The sequence below is a fragment of the Octopus bimaculoides genome, chromosome 3, assembly GCF_046866305.1.
Source record: "Octopus bimaculoides isolate indiv1 chromosome 3, ASM4686630v1, whole genome shotgun sequence".
Lineage (NCBI taxonomy): Eukaryota > Metazoa > Mollusca > Cephalopoda > Octopoda > Octopodidae > Octopus > Octopus bimaculoides.
Window position 1 is genome coordinate 96037829 of NC_142930.1, and position 26559 is coordinate 96064387.

A 26559-nucleotide genomic window follows, 5' to 3' on the forward strand; every position below is an offset into this window, starting at 1 on the left:
AATTTAAAGGGAAATATAGGGAGGGCAACGATTTTAAAAAATTAATCTCGCTTCTTAATTAAACATTGTATAATTTTTTGTGCCTATAGATTGCTTTTGACAAGAAATTTTCAAATAAATTAGTTTCAGTTAAAAAAAAAAAAGACAAACAAGCTTATAATACAATTGTTTCTAAAGAACAGTTGTTGAGATTGTAATGTTTTCACACACAAACATGTATACTTGCATACATACTAACACACAAACACATATGGCACATACATTTGCTATTATGATATTAACATTAACAAGTGAGCATATACATGAATGAAGGAATATCTATGAGGGTAGAAGTACCTGTTAAATCTGCCTTAAAAAAAGGGAAAAAAACAACCTTTTACATAGATAATCTTTTTTTCTTTTGGTATTGTTATAGGTCTTGTATTGGAAATGATTTACAAACTTCTATTTGGAAATATATCATATACCATACATCTGTATTTAAAGAATAATCTTTTAAGCATTGACCAATCTTTCTTCATTTTGTACCATTATACTGACAACATTTAAAGCATTTTCTCACCTGTTATTACTATACTACCATAACAAATCAAGATGCAGTATCAACAATTTATTTAGCCTACACATTTCAAGTAGCATGGCACAATGCTGGCATTGCGCATTTAATCAACCTTTCATTTGATCGACTATTCTTTACAAAGAATGCTTCTGCTAAATTTTGTATACATTGAGATAATGTAGAAGGAGTTTACAAGCAATAAATTCCAGACCACTGTCTCCATTTTATTATTCAGTGTCCATGTCACAGGCAAAAGGTGGTATCTTTCTCTTAATTTAATGGCAACTAATAGATATATCTTGTCGAGAAAAAATTGTAATTTAGTCTCTCTTAAGTGCATCTTAATGACAAAAAGAATTTGCTAGAACTATAAAAGAAAATCAGTATCTACTAAGAAAAATATGCATTTGGTTGTTGGAGTAATCTATATTAAGTAGAATTACATAACATAAAAATGAAATGTCATACATACACACACATACTGTATAAATGCATACACACACCAACACATCTCTCTCTCTATCTATATATATACATACACACTCTTACTAATCATGAATTTCTATAATTCTAAAGCAAGAAATATTAAAAATTTAATCAAAGGTTAAAACAGAATGGGAAAGAGGAAACATTAAAATATAATACATTGACAAAGCAATTAATTCTAATATGTCAGTTTGCAGATGATTAGCATATACTTCATTATAGGGATTAACATATATAATAATGTACTAAATCATCCACAAACTGACAGATATTAAAATTAATAGTTGAGACACTATATCATATTTTAATGTTTCCTGTTTCCAAACATTGTCTTACACTTTAATTAAAGTTTTGATATTCTTTTCTTAAAAAATTTTACAAATTTGATGTAAGTTTGTATCATGACAAGTAAGAGTGTGTATGCATGTATGTGAGTGTATAATTTATTCCTTTTTTATTAATTTTTACCTAATATAAATTCCTTCAACAGTGAAAAGCATATTTTTATTAGATACTGATTTTCTTTTATAGTTCTATTAAATTCATTGTCTTCTGCTGTGAATTAAGTTGCACTTAATGACATCCCAGATTAACTTACAAGTCTAACAAGATACATACAAGTAGTAACTGTCATTAAATGAAGAAAAAGAGACTGCCCCTTGCCCATGATATGGACATGGACAATGAAATGGAGACAGCAGTCTGGAATTTATTACCCTTTCTACATTATCCCAATGTATACAAAATTTAGCAGAAGCATTGAAAAGAATGGCATGGCAGCTACATGCTCTGTATCTCTCGCAATTTAGTCAACCAACAGAAGGATTAATTAAATGTGCATACTGCAAAGTGCATAACTTCTGTTGTGCCATGCTGTTTGAAACATGTGTAAGCTAAATAAATTGATGATAATGCATCTGGATCCTTTGCTTAATACACCCAATTTAATTGGTGTTCAACCATGGATTTACAAATTGTACCTGTCACAAGAAAAGAATAATGATACATGGATTGTTATAACTGAACAAGTTCTATTTCCAGAGAATGCTTAAAGAGGTATTCACCATGGCTTATTTAATCCCTATTTTCTTTCATCATGTGTGTGTGTGTGTAAACATACATATTCCTTGTTTCTTTGTGTTCCTTTCAGTTGAAGAGCGTAGCTCGAAACGTCAAAGACATTCTCTATTCCCGAGTGTTAAACTAATACATCCATTTGTTGTTTACACCACCTGTCTTTGTCTGTTGTTTTTTTCGTAAATTCTCCCATGTAAGAGTTTTCTTGAATATAAGTAATGAGAGTTTGATAGTAGGTTGAAAGTATTGAGAGGGAAGTGTGCAGAGGTATAGTTTTAGGCGGTTGTGGAGAGTGAGTTGGAAAGATTTGTAGTCAGGCATGATGGGACATATATGGTATGCATGTGTGTGTCTTTTCTTTGCTTCAACATTTATTCACTCAATTGATATTGTTTGTTTGCAATCTTCTATTAAAACATGTTTAGCCATTGAGTTGTTCATTGTCTGAAGAACAAGGGATAATACTTTTGTTGGAAACAGGTGGGGATTGGTGACAAGAAGAGCATCCATCTATAGAAAATCTGTTTCAACAAGTTTTATTTGACTTATGCAAACATAGAAAAGTGGATGTTTAAACAATGTTGATGTCATATCTCATGGTATAAGCAGTAATACATGGCATTTAATAGGAACAAAAACAGCTTGTTTTTATGTTATTTATTTATTACAGCTTTTTCTTTTTTTGTGCTTTCATTATTAACAAAAAAAAAAATCCATAACAATACATAATACATCAATTTGTTCAAATATACATACACATTCTCATATATATATAATAACAATGTATTTGAGAAGGGGAAATTATATAGATGTTAATGTATTTTAAGCAAACTGTGCAGTTAGTTGTAAGGTTGTGCAGTTAGTTGTAAGGTTGTGCAGTTGTAGCTAACAAATAATAACACAGCAAGTTCTTTACCGAATAGTACAAACTGGCTGCCTCCCCCAAAGTCATTACAAGATGAAGACATACAGGAAAAGAGAGATTTTCACTGGAAATGCTAACATGATGTGGCTTTCCCTTTGATGGAAGTCAGAGCCCCAGTAACTGTTAAGTCTGTAATAGGTTTACTCTCATTAATTGGGCTCTGAGGTAAGACAGCAGATGATGCTAATGATGATATTGATACACTATCCTCCTGAGCTGGAGATGTGATACCACTAATGAACAGTGTAGAATTGGGGTCGAATTTCAGTGGAATATAGCCATCAATGTTAGCACTGACAATAACAGGAACACCATCTGAAAAAAAGAAAAGAAAACTGGTGATATAATGTGTGTTAATGAGAGTGAGCTTTAACAATACATTTACACCAATTAGATCACTTTTGCTATGCAGATTATGGGTTGGGTAGTGCAGACAAATCTACACATTTGCCAGAATCTTTAGGGCTCTTTCTTTTCCTTTCCCTACAACAACCTGTCTCTCATAGAATACTACTTGTAACAAATTTCTAGCTCAATGTGGTAGTGATTAACCCATCTAAGGGAAATAGTAGATAAGTGTTTTAGTACTGAACCAACATAACCTTGATACACACTTGAGCCACATGCTTATAGTACAGGGATCATGATGTTAATGATAAAATAAATGCAAGTTAAAAACCCAGGAGATCTTTGTTATACTTGTAAAAATACAATTACAATGAACTGAGTTAAATAGGAAAAAAGTTAATCAATATCCACATTACAATTACAATAGATTAAATTAATGTTATTACTTTATTGTATTCTCAAAATATGATGAGGAAAGATTTCTCACCAATGTAAAGCTCAATGGTATTCAAACCAAAAGACTGTTTCACAGATTCCATATGTAACCGGCCATGATCCAAAAGAAAGGTCTTTTTAATTGATATCCCTGATGGGATAACATGGATTACATTGATGATTTCTGAAAAATATAAAGTAGTTACTGAATTGATATTGTTTGTTTTTGTTTTCCTTCCTACCATTAAGTAGTATTACAGTAAGTTTGTATTAACACATTTCATGCAGTGAAAGAGAGAGAAACCATCTAACAACACCTTTTCTCCAAAGATTTCCTGAAGAAGGGGTCTTAACCCTGAAATACTGAAATACTTGGTAAAACCATTGACATTATTTTTATAACTGGCATTGTTTTGGCTTTAAAAAGAATAATCAAAAATATTTATATACATATATATATATATATATATATATATATATATATATATATTTCTGTCTTTTTGTTTATGTTCATGTAACTTAGTGGTTCAGCAAAAAAGACTGATAAAATAAGTACCAGGCTTACAAAAAAAAAAAAAGAGTATTGGGATTCATTTGATTGACTAAAACCCTTCAAGGCCCCAGGATAGCTGCAGTTCAATGACTGAAATAAGTTAGATAAACAATAAGACACATTTATTCATTATATTAAATGATTTATTCATTAAATATTACTATAAATAATGCTGTGTCTTTTACATTGTGAGCTCAAATTCTGACTTTTCATCTTTTCAGGGTTGATAAAATGAATTAAGTACTGGAGTACTTTTCCCTCCCCTCCAAATTTGTAGCATTGTACCTATGTTAGAATCTCATATTATAAAGAAAGTAGGCACTTTACTATTTGTTGCCAATAATTTTGAAATTGTTAGACAATCCAACTAAACAGTAATCTACATATATAATTTTCAATGGACAGTATATCATCATCATCAATGATGATGTGCTGACCATAGAAAATTAAGTCTATTCCAGGAGATTCTGATAACTAGCTTGAGCTTTTTGATTGTCGTTAGAAAACACAAAGTTGATTAAAGATGTTCAGCTCTTTAAATCCATTTCTAAGTTTGAAAGTGTGACAGGGATCTTAGCATATACAGTTGCTACTGTGTAAACTTTAAAAATTAATTGTTATTTTAATTCTGAGGAGAATCACCAAGACGTGATGTTTTGGGGTAGGGAAGGGAAATAGGTCCTTGTACTGTACTAATGAAATTATAAAATATGAATGAATAGGTGCAGTAGTGGCTGTGTGGTAAGTAGCTTGCTTACCAACCACATGGTTCCGGGTTTAGTCCCACTGCATGGCATCTTGGGCAAGTGTCTTCTACTATAGCCTCGGGCCGACCAAAGCCTTGTGAGTGGATTTGGTAGACGGAAACTGAAAGAAGCCCATCGTATATATGTATATATATGTGTATGTGTGTCTGTGTTTGTCCCCCTAGCATTGCTTGACAACCGATGCTGGTGTGTTTATGTCCCCCGTCACTTAGCGCAGTTCGGCAAAAGAGACCGATAGAATAAGTACTAGGCTTACAAAGAATAAGTGCCGGGGTCGATTTGCTCGACTAAAGGCGGTGCTCCAGCATGGCCGCAGTCAAATGACTGAAACAAGTAAAAGAAAAAAAAAAGAGTTCTTCTGCAAATAGATTAGTCTCCTGGCAATTCACTTAACTGTCACATTCCAAGATTAAAAAAATCAACTGGATGGTTGTGGGTAGATTGTATAACAAGGCTGTATCAGAAATCCCAATGCATACCATTGCTTTGATATATTCGTTCATATTTCATTGGAGCTCACTCAACGCAACCTTGCAGCTTGCCAGTTCTGTCAAGCCATCCTACCTATACCAGCTTGGTAAATGGATGTTAAATGATGGTGATGATGATGAATTCTGTAAACTAACACAAATGATAATAATAATCTTCTTGGGAAAAGAAATGTGATGTTGGAGTCTTTTCACTAGATTAGTTAATACCATTGTGAGAGGCATGAATGCTACAATTCAGCCACAAATTCAATTTACTGAATGGCAAATATAATTGTTAAGTTAGTAATATTGGGAGAAACATAGAAGAAATAAAATTAGAAAAGTTACCTGGTGCCTTGAGTGGTTGGTATTTTGTAGGAAAGATACAACTGCTTTTATCAATTTCTCTGAAATAGTTTCAGATAAATACATTAAGAACAAAGAAAAATAAATTTGAGTGAAGCTGTGTAATGAAGCTGAAACGTATAAACATTTGTCTTCCTTTCAGGAAAGAAGGCTGGAAAATTTGTGATTGTTAAATGAAATTAATATTTAAATTATTTACATAGCAGCTTGTTTTTCACCAAAGTATCTGAGAATTTGCATCTAAAGAAGATCTGACGAATTACAGTAACTAAAATAACACAGACAATGAGAAAATGTACAGGATGATTTAGAAGTCTTTCTAGCATTTACATGAGCTATAAAACTTTTATTTTTATGGTTTTGTCATATTTTTAATACACTTTTTGTTATTTTGTTGTGTATTTATATATATTTGTGTGTGTGTGTATGTATATATATATATATATAACAAGCTGCGTTTGAAGATAGGAGAAGAGTTCATGATCTTTGCAGGCTTTTCTTGACCAGTGACACTGAAGCAGTTACTGTTCCTTTTGAATGTTTAGAACATATTGAATCTTGTAAATTATATATATATATATATATGTATGTAAGTTTAACATCAGTGGAGGCGCAATGGCCCAGTGGTTAGGGCAGCGGACTCGGGGTCATAGGATCGCGGTTTCGATTCCCAGACCGGGTGTTGTGAGTGTTTATTGAGCGAAAACACCTAAATCTCCACGAGGCTCTGGCAGGGGATGGTGGGGAACCCTGGTGTACTCTTCCACCACAACTTTCTCTCACTCTTACTTTCTGTTGTGCCTGTAATTCAAAGGGTCAGCTGTGTCACGCTGAATATCCCCGAGAACTACATTAAGGGTACATGTGTCTGTGGAGTGCTCAGCCACTTGCACGTTAATTTCACGAGCAGGCCGTGCAGTTGATCAGATTAACTGGAACCCTCGACGTCGTAAGCGACGGAGTGCCAACAACAACAAAGTTTAACATCTACTTTTCCATGCTTGTATGGATCAGATGGAAATCATAGAAGCAGATTTTCTTTGGCCAAATGCTCTTCCTGCCACCAATCCATACTTGTTTCCAAGCAAGATGTTATTTTTCCCTCAGCCAAACATTTTTACAGAAGACTGAAAAATCAATGATAGCAATACTCTCTTACAACTATCACATGATGTAAAGACAGAGACACAAACACACATCACATTACATTATGTTGTGCTGTGCTACATTACATAATATACATACATACTATGAACTTCTTTCTACCAAATTTATTTACAAAGCTTTGATCAGTCAGGGGCTATAGTAGAAGGCACTTGCTTAAGATACCATGCAGTTGGATTGAATCAAATTCATGTGGTTAGAAAGTGACACATTTATGTATTTAAAAAAAAAATATTTTAGAGAAATACCATCATCAAAATGTGAGAGAGTATTCATTGTCCCAAAACTAGCACAATAAAACAGTAATACAGTTTAATTGGTTGGGGTTAATGAATGCAGTATGGAGGTGGGTAAAGGGTATAGTGAGAAGGTGGAAAGTATGAGGGTGGAACAGAGAGCAGAATACATACAAAAGAAGTTCAAATGACCTCAATTGACTTAGTTTGTTAACTTGTTTATATTAATGCTAAGAGGGACTTTTGAGTCATTTTGTAAGACATTAGTATCTACACTATATTAAAACGTTGAGGTTACTTGATGGCTTTTTACATACATATAGGTAATTATGGCCTTTTGTTTGATGCGATAACAGAGCTTCCTAGCCAACAAAGAAGATACATGGTCATTCAACTTGCTAGAAACAGCGGCTAAATTTCCCTATCATTTTAATCACACAGATACATGCAAAGGCACATTAATGTGACTCCAGATACACGATTCTTGAAAAGAAATACAGGATATCAAAGTTGGATAGCCTTTAAAAACAGACATGTTCACTTAGGACCTAGGTGGAGTTATACAAGTTAACAAATATTTAATATAAGTGTATTTACAGTAACATATAGTTACTCAGAATGGAAGTAGGGTTCCTTGGTAATATATATATATATATATATATATATATAACAGTATCATTATGCATTACAAAACACACTGAATTTGGAAGTTTATATTCATTGAAACACTCTGTTACACACATACTCAACTATACCTATCAATTACAAAAATACAGTTCTGTTTTCTGTTATATATTATGTATTTAAAATTTTTTTTTAAGTGATGGGCTTACTGATAAATACTGCAGCTAACACTCTCTTTCATGAATACTGCTTACTTAAAGTATACATTAATTTCAGATGCTAGCATGAAAAGTGATGTTAAATAATGATGTATGTTCATTCAGAGAGAAATTAGAACCAAAATTTTAAAATATGTAGTGATAAGTTTGACGCACAAAACTGGCTTAACCCTTTAGCATTTAACTATTGAAACTGACTATACCCAGCTGCAAGCATTCTGTTTCAGATCCTATCTCACATACCTACCCTAAAATGGTATTCTAAAAATAAACAATGTAATTAAGCATTACATTTAACTGAGTAATCTTAATACTAAAGGGCTAAACCAGACATATCAGATCGAAATATTCTACCTGTTTTATGTTCAAACTGGCTAGATTTGGCCTCTCACACGAACCCTACAATGCCATGTTAAAAATAAACAATCACATTATGAAAATCTCAAAACTACGAGATAATGTATGATTAATTCAAAGTAATGTAAATAAATAAACATTACATTTGACAATCATTTAAATGTTAAAGAGAAACAAGTATAAATTTAACTAAATAAATTTATCACAAGAGTAAGATTATATAAATTAAATAGAAAATAAATATTTAACCTCTTTAGTTCCTCGATTTTCTTCTCCAGTTCAGCAATTTGGTTATTCTGTAAAATATTGAAGAAAAAAATCAGTTATTTTAAAAACATTTTCATGTAAAACAGTTGAGGAAATAGCTTGTTACAAGTTTAATTCACTCCATTTGATTGTAAAAAATAAGGAAAATTGAAGTTAAGATGAATGGAAATAGGTCTGAATATCAGAAACTCTTTTTTTTTTTATGCTGGTGCCATGTATAAAGCACCCAGTACACTCTGTAAAGTGGTTGGTGTTAGGAAGGATAACCGACTAGAAACCATGTCAAAACAGACAATTGGAGCCTGGTGTAGCTCTCCATCTTGCCATCTCCTGTTAAACCATCCAACCCATGCTAGCATAGAAAATGGATGTTAAATGAAGATGATAATAATGATAGACTATCCTATATTTAATAGTAAATATGTAAATGATTATTTGAAAAAAAAATCCTGTTTTGAACCACTACTAATATATTATCATGATGTGTTGAGCTTATCCCAGTTTCCATAAAATCAAATAGTTGAAAGATTTTAACCACTCTTTCTCTCCTTTCTTCCTCAGCATATGAAATGGTTATTGATCTTAGCCCAAAGTAAGCTACTGTCATGTAAATCTATGGTACCTTGATTATCCTAGGTGGTAAACTTAATCAGAAACCTTGCTTGAATCCCTGTACTCAAGGACCAGGTGGTTTAACAGCTAATGTTAAACTATCTGGTTCTTGGGCACAAGGATTCAAATCAGGTCCCCATTGTGAGGGTAACATCTACATTCCTCCACCAATCTCAAAAGCCTTTAAAATTGTCATAGGTGCTAACCTAACAATCCTATTTTCTTTCTAGGAATAGTCGATCTTGGATTACATTATCTACTATTTATTTTTTAAAGATAGCAGGATGTGGAAATGTGACTGTTACTTCAACCAGATTAAGTGATCATGCAGAGTTTCTTTCATCAGCCTAAGCTATTCTAGTTTTACTCATGGGCTGATCTGAACTCAGTGCAGCAATCTATCAAAACAGTTGTCAGTTATTACATGTCTTGGTTGCAGTTAGAGCTGTTTGTATTTACAGTTAACAGTTGTGAAGGTATATGGCCTAATGGTTAGGATGTTCAATTCATAATTGTAAGATCATGGGTTCACTTCCTGGACTTGTGTCTATGAGTAAAACATTTCATTTCATGTGGCTTGTTTCACTCAGCTGCAAATGAGCACAAGCTGGTTGCTGATATAGTAGTATTTGAACTTATAACATAAATCCAGAAGAAATACTGCCAAACATTTTGCCCAGCATGCTTAAAGATTCTGTCAGTTCATTGACTGAATAATAATAACAATAACAATCCGTTCTAATTTTGGCACAAGGCCAGCAATTTTAGAGAGTAAGTTGATTATATCAACCTTTGCATGTGAATAGTACTTTATTTTATTGATCCTGAAAGGATGAAAACCAAATTAACCTCAACAGAGTTTGAAGTCAGAATTAAAGAACTGGCACAAATAACAAAGTTTTTTTTACGACATTCTAATGACAAGTGCACTACCTTAATAACAATGATAATAGTGGTTTCAAATTTTGGTACAATGCCAGCAATTTTGGGAGAGGGAGTGAGTTGATTATATTAATCCCAGTGCTCAGTTGGTACTTATTCTATCAACCGCGAAAGGATGAAAAGCTTATTGTATTCAGTGCTCAGGTGCGCCACATTATTGAGAATTTACTGATTTCTTCATGCAAAAAAACAAATCATCGTCGTCATCATTTAATGTCTGCTTTTCAAGGCAAGACCAGGGGTAGCACCAGGTTCCATAATCTCTTTTGGCTTGGTTTCTATAGCTGGATACCCTTCCAAATGTCAACTATTTTATAGAAAGTATTGGGTGCTTTTTACATGGCATCATCACCAGTGCTGACTATAATGTTTTTATATTTAAGACCCTGGATTCCATGGGGTTTTGTTGTGCTATTTTAGCAAAACCTGTTATTCCTTTCTCTTCAGTCACTTTAACAACAAATGGTTGATAGGTAGAACAAGAATGAACTGACAGAACTGGACATTAATGTCATCAGCTGATGTGAACTGGAGAAATGCCTGTAGTGTTAATATATATGATACAAATTAATGTTGGTGGAGGGTATTCTTTAAACATCAAGTAAGACACGGGAAGAACTGATGAGATCATAAAGATGCTAGGCCCCACAGAAGATATGGAAAAAAATTTAAACAAGTGATACTACACTATATGCAGACCCATCCCAAACCATACTAGTATGGGAAAATTGCTGTTAAAACATTGAAAATGGTAAAAAAAAAGTAAAAGAAAAGATGATTGAATTACTTTATAGCATGAAATTATTTTATCAAATACATAGGTCCAGTAACAAAACAAACTCTCCCTCATAAAATGGTTATGAGAATACAAAATGATAGGTAAGAAAGTATCCATTTTGCTATTCTTATATGGCAATAACTGCAATTTATTTAAGGTGGTTGGCAACTTAAAACAGATTGTGGACCAAGTGATGTAACATGTTACAGCTATTTTCAGTCTGTCTTTAGATCAGATGGGTAAGACAAAATGATTTTAAGGAGTATTGTTCTGTAAGAAAGAAACACTGCCATATCATACATGAATGGTAAAAGCAAGGGTGATGAGTGACAGAAACAGTATTTAGTTGCATAACTTTAGCTTCTAGGTTCCAATTCTGCTGAATCTGATTTTATCTTTCATCATTTACATGTCAATAAAATAAGTACCAGTCAAATATTGGAATCATTTTAAATGACTGAAACTGCCTCTAAATTTTATGGATTTATGACAGTGTTAAAAATAATTACATAACACACAGAAATTATAGGTCTCAAATTTTGGCACAAGGCCAGTAATTTTGTGGGAGGGGCTAAGTTGATTATATCAATCCCAATGTTCAACTGGTATTCCTTTTATCAAGCTCCAAAAGGATGAAAGGCGAAGTTGACCCCAGTGGAATTCAAATTCAGAACATAAAGCACCCTAGCAGTTGAGGGAACCTGTGGAAGAGGTAGGCCCAGGAAGACCTGGGATGAGGTGGTGAGGCATGACCTTCGAACATTGGGCCTCACCAAGGCGATGACTTTTGACCAAGACCTTTGGAAATATGCTGTGCGTGAGAAGACCCGGCAAGCCAAGTGAGACCTAAATCCAAAGCCTCTGCCAGGGGTGTAGCCAGCCCACTTATGCATATCTTCCTTCATTGGACACTAAACTCCGCTTGCGAAGACCTGTTGAGGCAAGTGAAATCGAAATCGAACTAAATTCGACAACTGGCACCCATGCCAAAGACGTCTCCTTCATTGGCCATGAAAATCGGCTTGTGAAGACCTGTTGGGGAAAGCGAAATCGTGATGGCACCTGTGCCCAGCGTCGCCCTCCTGGCACTTGTGCCGGTGGCACGTGTAAAGACATTCGAGCGAAATCGTTGCCAGTGCCGCTGGACTGGCTCCTGTGCAGGTGGCACATAAAATACACCATTTTGAGCGTGGCCGTTGCCAGTACCGCTTGACTGGCCCTTGTGCCAGTGGCACATAAAAGCACCCACTACACTCTCGGAGCGGTTGGCGTTAGGAAGGGCATCCAGTTGTAGAAACTCTGCCAGATCAGATTGGAGCCTGGTGCAGCCATCTGGTTCACCCGTCCTCAGTCAAATCGTCCAACCCATGCTAGCATGGAAAGCAGACGTTAAATGATGATGATGATGAAAGATGGACGAAATGTTGCTAAGCATTTTACCTGGCACGCTAACGATTCTGCAAGCTCACTACCTTACACTCAAAAATTATTAAAACAAGTTTTCAACAACTAATGCAAGAAGTAAAATTTTTATACTCATTGAACATTTAGAAAACTGATGTCAGAAATAACATGTCTACAATGTCAAATGATAAAATTTTCTCAAAGTAACATTGAAGCTCTGAAAACAGCTTACCTGAAATTGTAATTTATCTTCTAGATGTTGGTAACCATAATCCACTGATTGATTTTCATTCTGATCATAACCATTTACAATTGAAGGAGACCTTGGAGAAATGGGACTGCTAACAGAATAACCAGACTCACTGGCAGATTCTCTCAATCCATTTGATCGTTCATGTGAATTCTTGGTCGTCAGGTCTGCATTGCACGAGCCCCACTCAGACAAACAAGTAGGGTTGACAAAGTTAGGTTTAGTTGAAGTAAAGTCTGCCCTTTCTATCTCGAGTTCTTTCAACTTATCAGATTCTCCAAGTTCTTCTATCATGCATTTAGATGACAGCTGCGGGCTTACAGGGTGCAGAAGTTTTTTAGCTAATAAAATTTTGTCTTCTTTGAGGTCATTTGCTGGAGAGCCAACAGGACTAGTACTTACAGAACTCTGCTGTGAATTGACTACAGCAATATTGTTTGGATATTCTGAATGACCATTAGTCTTATTACGTTCAGATTTGTTAGGCCTTTGATGGATTTCAGTTGAGGCTGAAATTAGATAAGAAAGTATATATGTGTGTGTGTATGCATATATATACATATATTCCACACGAATAGTGCTGCACACACACACATATATACACATACACGAGGGGGTGCTAAAAGGTTCCTTGCTTTGGGTAAAAGAAAATACAGGAAGATCAGTTAATTATGATTTTATCCAACATATTTCCTTCTCAGATTCACACACTTATTGCAGCAGTCCTTCAGTTTTTCTAAGCCCTGTAAAAGAACTTGGAAGGTTGAGCCACCAACCAGACCTTTCGCTATACCCTTAAAGTCAGGAACTTTTCAGCACACTTCGTTTATGATATTATGATTCTAGTTATCATTGTACCATGGTTTCACAATAGTATCCAAAAATTTGAATACAACACTCTTTAACAAATTCTGTAGTAATTGTTGAAGCAAAAGACAAAATAGTGGAGTGTCACACGGTATGTGACATCACCAAGTAATATGTTATACTAGAAATGTTACAATATGTTGCAGTTCTGTACTTATCTACAATATGTATTTTTTGCTTTTCTTTTACCCACTGCCATAATTATATAGTTGTTATTAATTAGCTCTGGTTGATCAGAATTATGATCAAGAACATTCCAGCAATAACTATTTCCTATTTGTTTTTCAAGATTAATGTGTTTAGAACTACATTATCAAATGCATCCGTTCTTTCCTTAAGATGGTAATATGTTATTTATGGGATACTGAGCTGTTATTTCTAGCAGGTTGAGTGATCAAATATAGGTTCCCTCATTGAATCACCAAATGGTGTCAGAGCATTGTTATGCTTCAAGAAAAGTGAGAATTACCTCAAACTTTGCGAAAGAAGACACCAGTTTAATACAGATGTTACCCTTGCAAAGATTTCAGATTAGTAGGATAAACTCGTGAAAGTCTTTAGTTATATAACAATGTCTACAATATTATGTTGAGGCAATGTGAATTAATAGTCTCTGTTACAGATTCAACGTAGTGCTAGTGGCTGGTACCCTTCCAGTGAAATCAGCAGCTACTCTCATATTTTCTTAAACACCGAAAATTACCACAACTTAGGATATTTGGATTGGTTTTAATTATGTAATATGAATGTTCTCATATTCAAAGGGCATACGTTTTTCGATTGCTTCATTTTGAAACCTCAAACTCTTTGTACAGTTATCTATTAACTCTCTCTCTCTTAAGCATTATATCCTTAATTATTACGGCATCGACCAGAATATCAGATGTTAAACATTGCTGGTCACAATGCACTTTGCATCATTTTAGCTTTTGAATGATGCTACCCTACTGGCTAGGCAAGCAGACCAACAATGTCCTGATCGGAAGGCTAATCTGTTGTAGGGTTACCCATTTACAGCTGAGTAGAGTGGAGCAACGTGAAACAATGTGCCTTGCTCAAGAACACAACACACAACTGGTCTGAGAATTAAAACCACACTTTCATGATTGTAAGTGCAGCTTCACCCTCCTTAATTATGCTAAAATATGCACCCCCTTTTTTTACTGAAATTTACAATTGTGGGCCATACTTCTATAATGTAATACTTTGATAAGCAAGTGAAATATTTGTTTACCTAACTTAACATGACCCTTGATCTTTCTATATAAACACCATTGTATTTTTCCCTTTGTAAATATGGAGTTCCCATTAAAGGTTCAAAGAAAGGCACCTACTATTTGTCAGTAGGCCTGGTAGAGTAAAAGTCTGCTACATACAAACTTGGTTCTACAGGTTGAGGTGTGTGTGATTGGCAACTCTGTCATGTAAAGCATTTCTTTTACGAAACATCAACAAAGAGTAGAATAAAACAAAGCTTTCTATCTTGAATAAGGGAGAATTAGCAGAAATACAGAAAGATGGAAGCTGACAGAAAGGATTGCATAAGAAGATTTGGAAGGCACATATATAAATAGCAAGGTTCTACAAGGAGCAGACAAACAAAGAAAAGACTGTTCTATTATCTAAACATACTAAAAACATGTATGTATTATCTAAACATACTAAAACAGATGTATCAATAAGAATCATGTACCATGCAAAAACTCTATAGGAATATGCAAAGCATTTTGTTTTATTGTGCCTTTTCTAGTTATCAAAAATATATCAGTCACGCCACTAACACCACCAGACAATATCAATACCAACAAATGGTAGCTGGTTTATTAACCCTTTCGTTACTGTATTTATTTTGAGATGCTCTGTGTTTCTTTCAATTACTTTAAATATACCAAAGAATTTAGTAAAATAACTTAGTTATCATTAAGGTAGTGTTAGGAACATAAATTGTGACTAAGGTCTGGTGGAAGATTTTTATTCAGAACTTTTGAAAATAAGACATTTGTACTCAGAGCCAGAGCCGGTTTCAGCCGGGTTGGTAACGAAAGGGTTAAATCTCAGTACACAAAGCATAATATACTCTAGTTCCAGGCTTTTGAAGGAAAGAAAAAAGAAATTATGTTGATACGACTTCTAAATCTTATCGCGGATATGACACTCTCTGTTGTGTTAGTACTACAATAAAATGTAATCAATATACTTTGTAAAAGTGGTTGGTGATAGGAAGGTCATCCAATTATAGAAATCAAGCCCAAAGTGAAACATGCACATGTGATCCTTTGACCCATCTAGGGAGCACAAACTCTGAGTGAGAACTGACTCATAACCTTATCACAACACCAATATGGAAAGTGGCTGTATGATAATGATGGTGATGATGATGATGATGACAGCACATGTTATTGTTTGGAATTATGCATGTCTATTTTGAAAACATTTGTTTTGAATCTGTATTTGATGTTATAGGTGAGATTTGCTTGAGGTTTGTTCATTATTCTAACACTGAAAATTACATCATTTAATAAAATTTCTCATGTCAATTTCAGAGCCTGTAATCTCAATAACTGAATTGAGATCTTATTGTTTTTTAGTGATGTAGTGATGATCATATTAAGACTGAACAGTAAATGTATGTATAAATTACTTTAAACAGAGTGTGTAAATATAGAATGCCCTTGATCATAGGTTTGTTCAATCAGAGTTGACCAAGGGCTCAACCATGGCTAAACAATAACACATGTTGAAGCTCAAACAAGCTGAAATCTGGATTTAGCAATGTCACCTCCAATGCTGGATGATTTTTGTCAGCTACTGATATATTTGTGTTTTTAATACTATATGTCTGTAAGAGATAGTTTCTTGAGATGAATACTGCAATTTAGAAGGTTTCAACAATATATATGCTTTAAGTATGATACATAGATCGCTAATTTGAGTTAATGTTGCTTCCATCACTAATAATGAATCTTATTCAGCTTGCTGGCTAAATGTGAAATCAGTGACCTTTCAATTCCTGTTTAATTACATCAGCAAACAGCTGATTTTTGCTAAGCATATGATGCTAGTGATACCTGCTATTGATGAAGCTCAAAGAAGTAGCAATGCCACTGTTGTTGCTGAATAATTTTCATCTGCTGTTGATATGTGTTTTTAACACTATACATCTATAAGAGATACTTTCTTGAGACAAATACTGCAGTTTAGAAGGTTTCAATAGTATATATGCTTTAAGTATGATATACAGCTAACACACTCACACACACGGACAACAAAATATTGTGGCAGTAATTTCTCAGAAAAAGATTGAAGCAATTTTAGATTTTAGATGAATCAGTTTCCCTAATATCCCTAATGCTCTTGAAAAAAATGTCACAGTCTAGGCACTTCCTAACTCCTTTCTTGTAAACCTGTGACTATATAAGAAACATATTAAACAATACTATTTCAATAAATGCCATATTTATGTTTTCCATCTCAAAATAACAGAAAAAAAAAAAGAAAATCTTTACATCCCATATGCATGAGAATAAATAACATGGTTACTTGATGATAGCCTAAATCAACAAGAACAAGTAGTTCAGACAAAATTCTAAGCAATATAGTAACCAAGACAACACACTATAACGAAAATAACATTCTGAGAGCAGTGAAGAGGATCAGATAAATTGCACAGTCTAGTAATTGACTCTGTGTCACACATTCCAAAGAGATATCTCAGGCAGGCAAGCGGTAAACCAGTTTTGTGAGTAAGAAATTAGAAACAAACTATTTTCAATTATACAGAGTATTTAGAATTAATCCAAGACTGAAGAAATCATGTTTGATGATTAAGAAGCATTGGTCCTTGACTTAAGACAGGCACCAAAGAAGAATAGTTTCTTAAGTTAATCTCTATACTATTTTATTGATGACCATGAAGCTCCAAGATGGAAAACATAACAGACAATAAACTTTACAATATTTATAAGTAACGTTTGACTACCAGAAAAAATATTCATTGTTTATCAAGGTGAAGAATGTAGAAGCAGCTTCTTAATGGACAATTATTTAAAACAAATGTTCTCACCTAAATAACTTACAGTTCCATCAGTAAACTATTTTACATTATGGAAATCATTGATAATTAAAATATTTTATGAGAGCTAAGTTGGAAATAAACAAGTAGAAAGTATGGCTGGAGAAAAACCTCAGGCAATGAACACTGGCCATACTGGAATACCACCTTCTAGAGTATAGTCAATTCTAGTGACACCAGCACTTATTTTGTTGACTGTGGAAAGATGAAAGGTAAGGGGAAACTAACTAAACCATATCAGACAGGTTTTAACTTTCATTACCATATTTCTATTGAAATACCTTGCCTTTGTTTAAATTAATTTTGAAAATAATGAAGAATTTAGTAAAATAACTATGTTAAGCTGGTGATTGGAACATAAATTAATAAGAAATTTCGATGCAAGTTTTTAGGTTGGATCACTTTAAAACAGAGTTTTTACATTATAGAACCAAGGGTGGTCACAGGTAAGTTGGTATCAAAAGAGTTAAGGGTTGTATCCAAATACCACTATGGATATTGTTTGTTATTTCTTTACTGCCCACAAGGGGCTACACACAGAGGGGACAAACAAAGACAGACAAACGGATTGAGTCGATTATATCGACCCCAGTGCATAACTGGTACTTATTTAATCGACCCCGAAAAGATGAAAGGCAAAGTCGACCTCGGCAGAATTTGAACTCAGAACGTAGCAGCAGACGAAATACCGCTAAGCATTTCGCCCAGCGTGCTAACGTTTCTGCCAGCTCGTCGCCTTGATATGATATATATCACTATCGATATTGTTTGTTGCTCTACTGATTCAGCCATCTTTCCAAATATTATTAACACTGGATTTATTAAAGACTGAAAGCTGAGATGGGTGTATAGATAGAGAGAAGGATACTCTTATCTAAGCAAAATGCCACATCAGTTCCTGCAAATGTGTATTATTTGTATGATGTACATGTCCAATGGACTTAACACACTTGCATATACTGGCAAATGCAAGCCAACGAGGGAGCCTCAATGTAGTTGTTCAACCAGCAAGAAATAGAAGCCAAATCATTGAAGTTCATCTTAACCCTTTAACATTTAAACTTGTCATATCTGGCCCAAATGTTCTACCTTGTTTTATGTTCAAACCATCTAGATTTGGCTTCTCATACCTACCCTACAATGTCATTCTAAAAATAAACAATCATGTCATCGAAATCTTGAAGCTACAAGATAAAATGGTATAAAATATCTAAGAATATTTATGCTCTAAGTGCCCAACATCTGAAAGTAATTATGTGTGTGTGAATATATTTCTACTTAAATTTCATTTGTTTGTATAAATCCTTACTTTTTTTTATGCCCTTCCTAATGTGAACCACTTCACAGAATGTACTGGTGCTTTTTTTCTGTAGCACCAGCACTAATGAGGTCACTCACTAATTTGCAAAACAAGACCTCTTGACTGAATCAGTGTGCAGTATTGAAGGATGTGGCTTTGCACCAAGTGTTAAGAGGCTAAAATGTGTTAGGAACAGGTGTTTTACTATAGAGAAATGTTGGTGGTGAGAAGATATCAGGGTGTACCAAGTTTGCAAGAAGGTGAATATATAAGAGAGACTAGAGGATTGGGAAAGGTGGATGGGTAAGTTTGCAAATAATGTGAAGGAGAGTGACAGATGGTTAGCGATGGGGAATATAGATGAATGTAGTGAACATGGTGGAGATGTGGTAAACGATGAATATCAGTTGGAGGTTGGGGGGTGGATGATCGAAGGGGAGACAAGTGATAGCACAAGAAGTGGGGGGGGAGACAAGTGATAGCACAAGAAGTGGGGGGGGAGACAAGTGATAGCACAAGAAGTGGGGGGGAGACAAGTGATAGCACAAGAAGTGGGGGGGGAGACAAGTGATAGCACAAGAAGTGGGGGGGGGGGAGCAGCAGCATAATAAAACCATAGACAGATGAGAAATAAGAATATGATGTGGAGTGTAGGAAAGGGGTAAAAGAGAGTTGCACAGTAGCAGAGGTTCAGAGACAAGTAAGGAGTGGATGTAGCGAGTTGTAAGCAAAGGTATAAAGATGTCAACTTGCTGGATTGGATAATTTCTAAGAAAACTGAACATACACTCAAGCAATCAAACAAGTGGGGCAAAAATAGAGGCAGCGGACCTTTGTGATTTGACGGGCAACATTTTTTTATGTAGTGTTTTTGGTACCGAAACACTTTCAAACTTCGTATACTTGTATATTTTCTGGTATACTACAGATAATAAAATTTGTATTCGAAGTTATTTCACGTTAAAAATTGTCTTATTTTGATAATTTCAACTAATCACTGACGTCTATTCAGTTGAATACAGTAACTGCTGTGACGGTGTATATGGTATTAGTCCCCGTTAGTTCTGACATTTCTGATTAACTAGACTGTTTGTAAACAAAGGGGAAAAAGCCATCAAAATACTTGAATATTGCCTGCACTTGTTATTGGAGCTACCAGAATTATTAATGCACCTCCACCAAGTGCTTCATTTCCTAGAATTTGAAGCCAAATCTTCTTCAAATCAAACTCTAGTTTAGGGTTCGGGTTTTAGAGTTAGGGTTCAGGTTTTAGAGTTAGGGTTAGGGTTGGGGTTAGGGTTATGAGTGAGGTTATGGGAAAAATATACACACACAGATACGCACAGCGTAATTTATTATATAAACAATATATGCGTATAAATTACGATTAAACCGGATGAAATATGTCATAGGGAATAATATTTTTATGACCGGCCAGCACTGACTGTATTCAGCTGAATAGACGTCAGTGATTGGTTGAAATTACAGAAATACGACAACTTTAACATGAAATAACTTGCGATGTACATTTTTTTGTTAAGAAGGCTAAGAGAAAAAGTTGTTTTGTATGACACATTCTACCAGTGTCCCAAGTTTGAAAGTGTTTCGTTAAGAAAACAAGTGTTGCCCGTCAAATCACAAAGATCCGAGGCAGCTAATCTTCCATATGTTGGGTCAAAAGAAAAATGATAGTAGTGCACAAGAACATATATGTAAACATAGCAGTAAAATGTTCTAAACATTTACAAATATACAGGTGCAGGTGTGGTAAGAAGCTTGCTTCCAACCACATGATTCTGGGTTTAATCCCACTGCATGGCACTTTGGGCAAGTATTATCTACTATAGCCTTGTGATTGGATTTGGTAGACGGAAACTGAAAGAAGCCCATCCTATATATATGTTTGTGTATCTCTGTCCCCCCCTCCACCATTGCTTGACAACTGATGTTGGTGTGTTTACATCCCCATAACTTAGCAGTTCGGCAAAAAGAGACCAATAGAATAAGTACTAGGCTAACAAAGTATAAGTCCGACTTTTAGTTCATGCAATTGAAAAAATTGCATTATTTATGGGATGATCCAATATATACAAGTGGGAGGATTAATATTTCAAATGAAATATAAAAAGGTTCAAGAGAATATGAAAACAAAAAAAATATGCATATGATAATTTTAACATGTAATTATTTATAGGATACCTTGTTACCAGTTTGTGTGTAAAATTATCTATCTTGTATATTAGGGTGACAGTCAAATGTTTCATCTTAGTTAACATATTTTAATGTAGAGAGCTTCAAAACTATAGCTAGAAATGCTTATGTAAAAAGAAAGAAAAGGCAATATTAGGTTAATGACAAATATTTTAATATTTTCAGCAAATATGGGAGACAACACTAGACGTGTTTCAATCTTAATAGACATCATCTGTGAAACATAAACTTCATGAGAGAGTCACTAAGTAGCTGTACAATATAGTAGATGAAAGAGCATGACAAAATAGTGTATTTCCTAATCAGATCTAAACATAGAAGTTAGCATAACTATAAAGAAATAGCTACAACTGGTTACTGATACCATGTTGCAAGCTTAGTTTGTCAGAAGCATATCTTTATTAAAGCAAACACCCATCATGACCACCGCTCAATACTATTGGTAAACCTACTTGAATTAAAGTCAAATTTCACTCAAATCACATCACACTGTTTTAAATAAAGGATACACTGATATACATGGAAATGTGATGGTCATGGGTGGAAGACATTTAATCATAGTTCTGCTTGAATGTGGTTGACTTGGGGCTCAATAATAACAACCAATATCACTTGTATTACACGAAAGATACAAACACACTTCTTTGTGTTTAACCCTTTAGATACCAACTTGCCTGAAACCGCCCTTGGTCCTGATAAAAATTTCACATTTTAAAGTAATCTAATTGAAAATTTCCATTAAAATTTCATGTTAATTTATGTTCCAAACCCCAGATGAATGAGGTCAGCATTAGTTTAATATTTTAAAAAATAATTGAAAAAAAGGCAGTGCATTTCAACAGAAATATAGTGATGAAAGGGTTAATCCATCTCTGTTAGAAATAAAATAATAAATCAACTTACTTTGTGCGTTGTCCAGTGAAAAGCACTGCAACCACAGTTCATACTTAGATTCTGTGGAGGTGGAGAAAATGGAAGGGCTTGTCTCTGAGCGTTTACCTAGCATGATTAACATGTTACCGTTACTGCTGTTTGTGGAAAACTCTGGTGGAAGACTACAAACACCTTTTGGACGACTGTGGGTTTCAAGTTCCTACAAAGAAGTGACATAATTCAATTAAGGCTATCATATTCACAATTAATTTAGACAAGAAGCAACATTTCTGCAATAGGACACTTTAAATTAACACTTTTATACAGTTTTTTTTTACATGTGGCTATGTTGAATCTATACATTTTGACATATGATTCTTAACTGAATGTTTTTTTGCAATTTGTCATCGAGTTAGTCTTGTACCTAGAAGGTACCGGAGGAAATACCACAAGTCAATTTGTCTGACATATTTATGATTCTGCCAATCCAGTACTCTAATAATAATTCTCTCTACTATAGGCACAAGGCCTGAAAATTTTTGTGAGGATGGGGTCATTTGATTATATTGAACCCAACACTTGACTGGTACTTTATTTTATTGACTCTAAAAGGATGTAAAGCAAAGTTGAAATTAGCAGTATTTAAACTCAGACTGAAAAGAGCCAGAAGAAAAGCCACTAAACACTTTGTTTCACTGCATTAACAGTTTTACCAGCTCAATAATAAATCACATTATAATAAAGATACATGTAGGAGTAACCTCACAAGTGAAGTCACTAGCTTAGTTTTGATTTCTAGCTGTTGATATTTCTTATTTAGTTTCACCATCAGTGTCATTAAAGGAAAAAATAAGAAAAAAAATCATAAATTCAATTTACATTTCTGTGATTTTTCCTGTGTGCCTATATAAAAGACAATTATCTAAATAAAAGGAACAGCTCTTTCACAATTTTATTTGTTAAAAAGAAAAATTAATCAAGGAGTTGGTAAAGAATATTTCTTTTAAACAATACAAAAAAAAGAAAGAGAAAAAAAGAATCAAACACAATACCTACCACATTAGCAAGTTTAATTAACTTAAAATCCTTGGCAAAATTAAAAAGCTGCAGAGAAGTCTGTATGTTGCTTCCAATGATGAGAACTTGTTTTAAAGTCTGAAAAAAAAAATATTCAACAAGATTTTCTTTCTACAAAGGCAATGATAATCAGCAGTGTTTGTATACAAATGACTGTTTTTCTTTATTAGTCCTTTGTCAACTCTGAATGAGCTAACTTAAGATCAAATGGCATTTCATGACCATCTTTATTTTCTTCAGAAACAGACTATCAGGGATTACATTATTCAACATGTCATTCCTATTTTAAATCATATCCTGACTGTAGGGTGTGATCAGAGGGAAATTTGGTTGCTATTTTTAGCATGTTTGGTTGCTAACTTTAGCATGTTGAGGCTCTCTCATTAGCTCATCTATTGATGTCAATTTGCTGAATATTATGTGCAATGAATGACATGTAATATATTTTATCAATCTCCTGGTAACAAGTCTTTTCCCTCAAAGTGAAGGGCAGATTGTACGACACTTATGTTAGAAGTGCAATGTTTGCATGGTGGTGAAACATGGGCCTTGAATTCAGAGGACTGAAAAGACTGGAAAGAAATAAAACTAACATGCTCTGTTATATGTGTAATATAAGTTGTTTGTTTTCATTCTCTTAACTATGACATAATTGAGATGATTTTCATCAATCTTCTATAACTGTAAAAAACCATTGGTGTTAGTGTGTTATATGTGGGTAGCTTGACTGACAACAGGTTACAATTCTACTTAATGAGATGTTGAACTTGGCTTCTACCCAGTCAGTAGACCTACTAGAAATAGCTTCCAAATGTCCCTGATATAGAAAAAAGATGAAATGGTTATGTCTGGACTGCCTTTGACCCTAGGTCTGTCCAATCAAGTTTGACATGAGACTAAACAACAACACAGCAATGACTTAAAAAGCTATGGTACTGATGACAGAATGGGGGAAAAGGCTGTGAAACCTAGTTCAAAGTGAATGTAATGAATGAGTTGATATTTCAGCTAATAATACAGTTTGACTGTCACCAATTTACCAATTTCCTTTACTGTATTTATTTGTTTTCCATGCTAATACAGATGAGAGGGTTCTTGATAATTTACACAGATAAATGTCAAATTGAGGTTATTATTTTAAAGTAAGTTAAAGAATAAAAACAGAACATTTATTGATGGGTAGGGAGCTTGATACTGAAGGTAGAGTCAAATTTATTGTAAAATTCATGTTGACTAGGGCTTTAAATCTCTCCCTTCAAGTTCTGCTTTGTTTGGTCAAAGTGGTTGAATAAGCCATCAGGCAAAATTTAAAGTTCTGGTCAATATGAATCTTACAATAATTTAGAGATCTCTGTATAATAATAGCTAATATAAACATTGGTTGGTTGGTTGGTTTGATGATTTTTCTAATCAAGCTTTACATCGTACAGAGAGAGTAAAAGAGAGATATGGAAAGAGTTATCATAAGAAGTGTAGGATGAGTGCAGTTATTAGGCAATGGGTAAAGGAACGCTGTACACACATGCACAATGAAGGAGGAAAAATCATAGAGAGAGGAGGAGGAGAGGGAGTAAATGATGGTTATAGAAATGAGAAATTTGTGTTATTTAATTTTATGGTAATAAATATTTTTCTTTTGAAAATTAATATCCATTTCATTATTTTGTATAAATAAATATCAAGAAATTTGATAAAAGTTGAATTATAATTATTGCACAGGTGCCATATTTCCTAATATTGACCATAGTGGCATAAGTATACTTCCAATGTTACCCATCATATAACAGGTAACATTCTAGTATGTATCTGTTGAGAAAATATTTGTTTATAGCTAAATGTCGTTCCTAGTTTTAATCAAATCAACAGTGGAGTAGGCAAAATAAGTGATTGACATCAGTTGGGTAAGCAGTGTTTTGCAGCATATCTCTAGGGACACATGACAATAATTGATATCATAGTTTAAAATAGTTACTGCGGTCAGTGGTTATGCATCTTGGGTGCCTCTGGGTATAACAAAAATGGAATGATGATATCAAACAAAGAAATAAAGGCTACAAACCTGAAAATGAAGCAAATCAGGTGTATTAATTCCCTTAATACTAGTTCTGATTAGAAATTCAGGATCTTTCATATTTTCCTTCACTCTGATTACAACAAGCTGTGACTGGTTGTCAACATCACACTGCAAATGTAATGATTTTGGTGTTATAACAGAGAAAGAGCTACAGAAGATGAAATTGTAAATTGAATATCAGCAATATTTTATCTCAATCTAAGCAAGGATATGAGAGGTTGCCTAAAATACAACAGAATTGGAGGTAAATAACAACACATTATACACACATATTCATTTATATGTGTGTGTGTGTGCGTTTGGGAGATCGTAACCTCATGTAGAAGTTGGTGGCAAGAAAGACATCCAGCCACAGATAACTCTGCACCAACATCCTCTCATCTGATCCATGCAAGCATGGATGAAATATATTAGATCAATAGATGCAGTTGAATCAGTACTTGATTAAAATAATAATTTGTATAGAAACACAGAATGGCATCAATAAATATTTTGTCTCAGAGAAACTTCTCAAAGAGATTTGTGTATTAAAAAAGAGAGCTCATTCAGAATACTGTCAGTAGATTATCAGATATGGTGTTTCAATCTGATTGATATGGTGTTTCCTCAGTGACAAAACACCCTTGGACATTCTGAGCTAAGTTGAAATATTCATTCTAATAAATAAAGAAATCAGAAAACAAAACATTCACTGATTTGGCAAAAGCTAGTTAAGCTAAAATTAATTCAGTATATGCATTTGAAATAGCATTAGTTTAAAAAATACTGATGAATATAACATTTATCATGCAGAATGGCAATAGCTGTAATACTTTATCTCAGAGAAACTTCTTAAAAACATACAAGTCCTGGTCAGTTTGGTATGATACTTCTACTAGGCACAAGGCCTGAAATTTTTGGGGAGAGGGCTAGTCAATTGCATCGATCCCAGTGCATAACTAGAACTTATTCGTTGATCCTGAAAGGATGAAAGGCAAAGTCGACCATGGCAGAATCTGAACTAAGAACATAAAGATGGACAAAATGCCGCTGAGCATCTTGCCTGGCATGCTAATGATTCTGCCAGCTCACTGCCTAAGTAGTAGTAGTAGTAATAATAATAATAATAATGATAATTTCAAATTTTGGCACAAGGCCAGCAGTTTCAGGGGAGGGAATAAGTTGATTACATTGACCCCAGTGCTCAACTGGTATTCATTTTATCAACCCTGAAAGGATGAAAAGCAAAGTCAATCTTGGCGGAATTT

At 34.1% G+C, this 26559-nt stretch overlaps 1 protein-coding gene across 3 annotated transcripts in view; it reads right to left on the bottom strand.

The window, feature by feature from the left end:
• Positions 1-2767: 2767 nt before the first annotated feature.
• The window catches only part of LOC106870263 (WD repeat and coiled-coil-containing protein), an 87852-nt gene continuing 64060 nt past the window's right edge, over positions 2768-26559 (bottom strand). For all 3 annotated transcript variants that reach the window (XM_014916280.3, XM_089349403.1, XM_089349401.1), the window contains exons 9-16: positions 25298-25420; positions 23218-23316; positions 22192-22381; positions 12821-13347; positions 8835-8881; positions 5969-6027; positions 3883-4014; positions 2768-3362 (exon numbers count right to left, since the gene is read on the bottom strand). In XM_014916280.3, coding sequence (XP_014771766.1) covers positions 3121-3362; positions 3883-4014; positions 5969-6027; positions 8835-8881; positions 12821-13347; positions 22192-22381; positions 23218-23316; positions 25298-25420 — 1419 coding nt within the window. In that variant the 3' untranslated portion in view covers positions 2768-3120. The remainder of the gene's footprint in view (positions 3363-3882; positions 4015-5968; positions 6028-8834; positions 8882-12820; positions 13348-22191; positions 22382-23217; positions 23317-25297; positions 25421-26559) is intronic.